Source organism: Poecilia latipinna, unplaced genomic scaffold (assembly GCF_001443285.1).
Source record: "Poecilia latipinna isolate Pla-1442-1.1 unplaced genomic scaffold, P_latipinna-1.0 Scaffold5295, whole genome shotgun sequence".
NCBI classification, from domain to species: Eukaryota; Metazoa; Chordata; class Actinopteri; order Cyprinodontiformes; family Poeciliidae; genus Poecilia; species Poecilia latipinna.
The window spans coordinates 4,096-12,413 of record NW_015117911.1 but is presented as its reverse complement, the minus strand read 5'-3'; the positions used below and the strand labels follow the sequence as shown (position 1 = coordinate 12,413).

General features: G+C 38.1%; 1 protein-coding gene across 1 annotated transcript; it reads left to right on the top strand.

The window, feature by feature from the left end:
• The first annotated feature begins 905 nt into the window (after positions 1-905).
• On the top strand, positions 906-7,186 carry zw10 (zw10 kinetochore protein). Its single transcript, XM_015026737.1, has 9 exons — positions 906-1,121; positions 1,680-1,814; positions 1,892-1,993; positions 2,067-2,144; positions 3,085-3,244; positions 3,406-3,558; positions 4,058-4,255; positions 4,345-4,481; positions 4,557-7,186. The coding sequence occupies exons 1-9, from the start codon at positions 1,017-1,019 to the stop codon at positions 4,800-4,802; spliced, it is 1,314 nt and encodes a 437-aa protein (XP_014882223.1). The 5' UTR covers positions 906-1,016; the 3' UTR covers positions 4,803-7,186.
• The last annotated feature ends 1,132 nt before the right edge of the window (positions 7,187-8,318 follow it).

The following is an 8,318-nucleotide window of genomic DNA, read 5'->3' as shown; positions in this document are numbered from 1 at the left end:
ATGATGATGATGATGATGATAAGGCATTACAAAGAAGAAGAAGATTTTGAACAAAACATTTATTCACAATGATAAAGTGCAAATACAATTAAACAAAAATATCACATCAGAACAAGCTTAAAACTGAATTAAATAAGATGCTTGTTAAATGTCAGTTCTCCCCGAGTTGATATATTGCACAAAATCCCAATGAAGCCCCATAGCTGCAGAAAATCCTCCATATGCCCAGCCCAAGAACAATATTAGGAAGAACACTGACCACTTTAGCGACTGCCAAGCATGATGGTGGCAGCATCACATTGTGTATACTGCTGCAGTGGAAAAACTGAATAGAACAAGAACCATACTTCCAAATCTTTTACATCTAATCCTCAAATCAACAACTACCAAGTTGAAACTTGAAAATGGTTGTTCCAACAAAATCACAATAACAATTGCTGGATTTTCTAGAACAATATTATGATTGGACCAGTCCTTTATGGTGCGGGCACACAAAAAACAAATATAACAAATACAAACAACAACAACTAAACAGGACAATATTTAAATTAATTCCTTAATCAAGCTAGCCAAAGAGCCAGACTTGGTTTTGGAAGCAGACTGACATAGACTTCTGAAATGGCATCAGCATCAAACTAATGAAAATGTATGACGATAAAAATGTTGGTGCGTCTGTATGAACTTGTATAATTTGGCCCTCACATGAATTAGGATTTACAAAAAAATTATATTTACGCACCCAACTCTTCTTTTAAAAGATAGTTGTTGTTGGTTGTGTAATCATTTAATCTTTGACAAAGAAAAGTTCAAAGGCATTACAACAAGCCCAATTTTAATGACATTTATGCCAAAGATGAGCGTATCTGCATACTTTGTCCAATAGGGGGCAGTAGTTCACCCCCAATCTCCACCACAGAAGAAGCAGAGGAGGCGGGTTGTACTTAGCGCGGGTGGACTGTTACAGTTCTGCTGATGTGTCGTTGTGTTGTACAAACATTATAACATTATTCTGTAGTATGGCTTCGTTTGTTACCGAGGTGCTCGCCAGCTCCGGGAAGCTGGAGAAAGAGGACCTGGCCAGCAAAATAAGCAGGATGTCCCGGAAGGTGGAAGATACCAAGGTAGTTTTTCCTGACTAGCTTTAGCAGCTGCTAACATTAGTGTGAAATAAAGTTTGAACGTTGATTAGCTGTGAACACCTGGCTGTTAGCTGAGCTCCGTTGAGAGATTTAAAGTAACAATCTCAGAAAGTAGTCATAGCGTTATTTAACATTATTTGGTACATCTGCAGGACTGCCATGATGTTATAAAATGTAAAAAAAAACATTTTATTAATTGTCTGGGTGTCCTTGAATGCAGCTTTTTCAGCCTTGCTGTAAAAAATGTAGCACTTCACACTATTTCATTAGTTTTACTATATTTTTACATTTAAACAAATCAATTTCTTAAAATTTAATGCAAGTATTTGCTGAAAAGGCAATTGAGGTTTTACAGATACTTTGATCATATAAACTACCGTAGTTTCGTATGTCTTTCTTCCTGAAAGACCAGATTTGTAGAGTGAATGACAACGACCTTCACCGACATGGATGGAGGCTTCATTCAACTTTGTATTTCTGTTTTAAGACTGCTGATGCACTAAAGTCCTGTTGATCAAATTTCTCTGTGCTCTTCTGCAGGAGGAAGTGTGCGACATGATAAACAAAAAGTACAGTGAATTTCTCCCAAAGCTTCAAGCATCAGAGGACCTGATGCAGCAGGTTGATATGGTCTCTAAAGAAATGGAAACTCTTAAAAACTGCATTGAGTTTGAGGTATAGTTTAAATTTAGTTCAAATGACACTCTATTTGCAGCATTGCGACTATTATGCTTTTCCTTATGTGCATTTAGGTACAGCAGAACATCCATGTGGCAGTGAATGAATACATTAAGCTGAAGCAGCAGCTGGAGAAGAACACTGTGATCATAAAAATGCTTGAACATTTAAAAGAGGTACATGGTATTTGTTGAGATTTTCTGCTGGATGTTTGATTCATTTTACTAATATTATTTTTTTGTGATTCAGTTTCACAGTGCGATGGAAGACTTCAACAAAACACTACAGGAGAAAAAGTATGTTGATGCTGCCACCCATCTGGAAAAAGTAAGATCTGCTTTCCTTACATACTGAATTAGATTAAATGTTTAGATGGTGATACAATTGCTCAACCTGTAGGCATGATTTGTTTGCAGGATTATGAAAAATAAAAGCTTCTTTAATCCAGCTGCAAAATATTTGATAAAATTAGCTGATTTTTGTTTCTTTCTTCTTTACATTTTTCTAAATAAAAAAAGAGATTAAAGCTGTTCCAGACTCTCCCATCTTCTACAAAATACAAATTCCAAAGTTTTCACATTCAGCTCTTTTCATTATTAAATTACATTGAAAGGACATCCCTTATTTCTGCTTGCCACACCACTACTTTGGTTTTTAAATTCCTGGTTGATAATCTGACAGCTAAGTGCAAGTTGATTAAAGTCACACAGTGTTTGCTGGGTTTTTCTGTTCTGTGTTGTGCACAGACTGTATGAAGCCATGTTTCTCTTTATGTTTGTATGTGTGTTAACTTTTAAGGCAATAAATGCCTAACTTTAAAAACTTAATCGCTAGTTATGTTAAATTTTTAAGCTTTTGATAATATTTAAATTAATATCTCATTGCTTCATTGAATTGAAAAAAAAATCAATGTCAGCGTTCTTATTACAACTAACATCATTAATTAAAGCTCGTCTTAAAACCCATCTTTTTTACTTTGCTTTCAACTCTAGCGGGATCTAGTTTTAAATTGTAAGTTTTTGTTTTTAAACTGTAATTTTTTATTTTATGTTTTTATTGTTATGTTGTGTTTTGATGTACAGCACTTTGTATCAGCTGTAGTTGTTTTAAAGTGCTTTATAAATAAAGTTGGTATGGTATGGTAATTAAAATGAATTCCCAAAAGGTAAAAACCTTTTCATGTGAATATTGAGATTACAGTTGCCAATCATAACATTTTTTTTAACTAAATAAGACATTCATGTATATGGATCATCGACCTGTACAGGCGAGGAAAAACGTGGATTCACTGAAGGATTGGAAAACATCCCAGGTGCCTCTGCTTAGTTCCCTGAGCTCTGAGCTGACAGTGCAGAGAGAGAATTTAATTTACCACCTGGGAGACGAGTGGAAGCGCCTCGTCATCTGGAGAGTACCGTCCACAAAGGGTGAGACATTCTAGTTAGAGGTGGTCTAGTGGGAAAGAGCTAAGAAATGCTCTCTGTTTAAATATTTCCAATATTTACCCAAACTGTTGTGCACAGTTTCGAATATACCTGTTTGACTATCTGTGTAGCAGTAGTAGTGATGGTTGAAAGTTTTTCTTTAGAATCTGCAGGTCCGAAGACCTTCCATAAGGTAGAGCTGGTGCTGAGTGAAGCCTGCAGTAAAGATGTTGAACAGAAGCCAACCCCCCTGCTGTGCTCCGTCCTGCAAGCTCTAGCAATCCAAGGAGATCTTCAGAACAAGATCAAACTCTTCAGTAAGAACAAGCAACGTTTTAGAGTTCTCTGTATGTTTATGCAAGTTTGGATAAGCTTGGAAAAAGGAAATGGAATGTAAAAATGCAACTCAATTCAGGGAATGTATGTATTCCCTGATCCTCCGGTCTAGACATATACGTTTAAACCAGCTATGTTCAAAGTGTGTCCCGGGAGCCACTTGTGAAATTTGAAATTGTTTACTTCAGTCCTTGACCACCAGCCAAGAGTGGGGATGGACAACAAAATAGGACGCTACTTGTCTTAACATGTACATCTATCTATTTGCATTTTTCAGTCTTATTTTCTCCATACATCCTTTTATTCTTCCATCTGTTTATCCTTCTTTCTGTTTGACTTTAGTTATTTTTCAATAAAGTAGTTGCTCGACAGCTGCAAATGTTCAAGTTTGGAACTTTGACTAGAAGCTGTGCTGATGAAATCTTTTTATTTTGTCTTTGTGTTGCATATTCAAGCTCATTTTTCTTTCTTTCTTTTCAGGTCAGGTGCTGTTGAAGAACATGCTGAAGCCGCTGGTTATGTACGCATCCCTTGAGCTTATTGTATCTGAGCAACACGGCGAGGGAACCATTTTGGGCCTGGAGTGTTTAGAGGAGGAGAACAAGAAGCGATCCACTCCTTCTCAAGTTTACAAGACACTACTGCTCTTGTTAAAGACCCTACACACACACCTGCTGGGTAGAAAAAGGCATATAATGGCATTTTATTTTTTATCTTGAGATAGTCTTAGGCTAAAATCAAATTGCTGTTTGTTTTTTTCCCCAAAGATGTTTCCATTGGAGATAGAAATCTCTCTGCTATGCTTGGAGAGTTGATTTGGGAGGAAATGTCAAAGTGCATCATCCATGACTGTCTTGTGTACTCCATACCCACCAACAGCGGCGAGCTTGAAAGATACAACATTGTACTTAACCAAAACACTTCAACTCTGCCTCTATTGAATCATGCTTTTGACTGAATCACATTTTCTGTGTTCAAGGTGATTAAAGAGACTGAGGCATTCGAGGAGGCTCTGAAGAATATGGAGTATCTGCAGGTCGATTCCACAGATCTGCTCAAATACGCCAGAGATGTCAACTGTCACTTTGCCAGCAAGAAGTGCAGGGACGTCATTGTAGCGGCGCGCAAGCTCATGACCTCCAAGATGCACAACACCGTTAAAGTATGTATCCATCAACAGTCAAGCTCAGGTCTGCACAGGGAAACGGAGGGTTACAATGTATGAATATAGTGCTGTAGATGCTAACGACTCAATTATAAGAGTTGATCATAATCTGCTGCTAAGGAACTCTTATTCCTTGATTATGAAATAAGAGTTGATAACTCTTAAGAGTTGAGAGTTAAACTCTTAATTATGGGAAAATGCACTTTATCAGATTTTAAACCAATTTAATAATCAATTAATTGTTTACTAACTGAACTAAACGGACTCAAAAAGAAGCAATATGCTGAAAAAAACCAACGCATTCAGAGCAACAATTAAGCCTAAACTGTACAAAGAAATGTATACATTAAGAATTTAAGATAAAAAAAACACCTTTGTATGTAAATATGTTTTACCATAAACTCCTCAAGTGGCAGTTTTAGCTTCATCTGGTTTAAAATCACTAAGGGGACTTCCAGAAGCAAATGGAGTAGACGGGTGCGTTAGAGCCTCTCTCCCACCTTAATTTCAAAATATTCCGTTCAAAACTCGTTAATCCGCTCACGGTTTCAATAAAATAATTTATGAACGGGAGGAGAAACATGTCAAGCCATAAAAAAATCGACAAAAATGCCTAAAGTTCAGGATAAAAGTGCCCTGGTAGCTAAGGCTAACACGTGCCTGAATCAAGCTAACGACAACGTGGCTAGCTCGGACGCTGAGAGCACTGGAACGAACATGGACTCGGAAGGAATTCTTAAAGCTATCGACGATTTGAAGACTGCCTTAAAGGGGGATAATGCAAAGCTACAACAAAATATTGACCATCTGGGACATGAGATCAACGGTAAGCTGGACAATGTTGCCACTGAAGTACAGGGCCTGGCAGAGCGTGTTGATGAGGCGGAGGCCCGCGTTCATCAAGTGGAGACCTGGGCAAAGGAGGCAACGGAGGCGCTGTGCTTCTGCATCGAACAGAGGAAAACACAGCTTAAAGTGCTTGATTTCGAGTCCCGTTCCAGAAGAAACAACGTCCGTGTATTTGGGGTGCCAGAAGGTCAGGAGGGGAACTCCACTACACAGTATATCGAGACGCTTTTGAGAAGCCAGCTACAACTACCGGAGGACCTGGACTTGAAAATACAGCGCGCACATCGCACTCTGACAAGTAAACCCCCACCGAGGGCTATTATTGTCAACTTTCTGTAATTTTCCATAAAGGAAAAGATCTTAAGAGAAGTGTGGAAAAAAGGCAAGATCCAGGTGGGCTCTTCAATTATTCACTTCGACCACGATTATGCTCCTGAGATAGTGAAGAAGCGCAGAGAATATGCTATCAAGAAAGCGCTCAAAGTGAAAGGCATCCGCTTTCAAACACCGTTTACCAACATAAGGATCCACTGGGAATCAGGAACTCGCACATATTCCAGCGCTCGGGAAGCCTACAACGAGCTGAAGAGACGCGGAATCCAGGCGGAGGAACCGGCGACAGCTGACGGTGTTTCTAGAGCGGAGTGGAGGCTCCGGGAGCTGCTGGGCTGGCAGCCGGTGGATAACAGCGGCGCTGCGGTGGCGCTGAGAGCCAAGAACAAACTACAGGATTTCCAGCGGAGCATGATCGAGAGAAAATAGGCAGAATAACATGATATAATGCAGCATTATTTTGACTAGGCTCTGATTTACTACTTGGTGGGAGAGGTCACTATTTATTTTTTTCTACGTAGGACTAATAGGATGGACGTGTTTTTTCCTAAAGGCGCTTCTAATGTCCTTTCTGGGCCCTCTCAGTTTGAGAGGGTCATGAGCGAGAAGAAGGAGCTTCTCCTCACCTTGGAAGTCAGTTTGTTACTGTTCTGTTTTGGATTCAGGGGCCAAATCAGTCAAGGTATTTATGTACATTATTGTCATATAATTTAAAAATTGCTTCCTTGAATGTAAACGGTTTGAATAGTCCAGTGAAAAGGAAAAGGGTCTTAGCCAAACTGAAGAAAGATGGGATACAAATTGCTCTTTTACAAGAGACACATATGTCTAAACAAGAACATGACAAATTTAAGTCACTTTGTTACTTAAACACGTATTATAGCTCCTGAGAAACAGTAGGAAGAGGGGGGTAATCACCCTGATTTCTAATTCACTGAACTTTGAATTGATATCTGAGAAGGGAGATAAAGAGGGCAGATTTGTTATTATAAAGGGGAGAATTGATAATGTTGTGGTCACGATAGTTAATGTATATGTACCACCAGAGAGCGACAGGACTTTCTTAAAAACGTTCTTTGACACCATTATCTCACTTAGTGAAGGAGTTCTTATTTGTGCTGGAGACTGGAACACAATCCCTAATTATGCTCTAGATACGACAAGCCATAAGAAACAAAAAACTGGTAGGTCAAAAGACCTAAATATCCTGATCAGGGAGATGGGCCTGTTTGATGTCTGGAGGGGTCTCCATATTAAAGAAAGAGAATTTACTCATTACTCTTCTACCCACAAAGTCCACTCCAGGATTGACCTGTTTCTGATGAACACCACTGATAGATCTAAAGTGAAGGAATGCTTAATTGGAACATCTGATATTTCGGATCACAATATTATCTATTTGTCCATCTGTCTGACTAGTAGGCCTAAAACAACATTATGGCGCTTAAATATAGGTATTCTTAATAATAAATCCACAACAAAGGAGATTAGAAAAGAAATAACTGAATGTGTAAAAGACAATAATAATGGGCAGGTAAATCCCACCTTAGTCTGGGACACAGTCAAGGCAGTAATGAGAGGGAGACTAATTTCTAGAACTGCTTACCTTAAAAAAATAAGGTTAAAATACGATGAACTGGAAAAAACATTGAGGAACTTGGAACTAAAACAGCAAATGACTAACAATGGAGAATTTTCAGAACAAATAACAAAAACTAAAAACAAAATAAACGATATGATACTTGAGGAACTTGAGAAAAAATTAAGATTCTGCAAACAAACATTTTACGAATCAGGCCCAAAAGCTACCCGGATCTTAGCCAGACAACTTCGTAAACACCATTTGAAGCATTCGATTACCAAAATTAGAGAATCCTCAAATGGTAATTTAACCTATGACATGAATAAAATACATAAAACCTTTGAAAATTATTTTAAAACATATTCTGCCCCAAGATCAGTTAACATAACTGTCTATTATTGTCAGCAGATGTGTCATTGTTTTCTTTTGGTATTGCAGATTGCTGCTGTTGCCTATTATGCTCCCACAAACCATACAGAACCACAAACCGTGCAGAACCAGAACAGCATAGTTCCTTATTTTTATTAGCGTACTGGGCACAGCCTTAGGACGGGGTTGGGGCAATGCGGGATTTGTTTTTCTTTTTTTTCTAACATTATTTTGTGTTACTTTGTGTTTCTATTAATCTGGTTTGCATTTGTTTTGGTTCCAATTGCTTCTAGTCTTGTCCTGGGTTTTTGAGCCTTATTGAGTTTTAAATTAGAATAATAAAGTCTATTTTTAATATTGTAAAAGAATGTATAAATAAAATATATTTTGGTATACTACTTCTGTTTCCTCATTCTCAGCCAGACCTACCTGGGTATAATTAA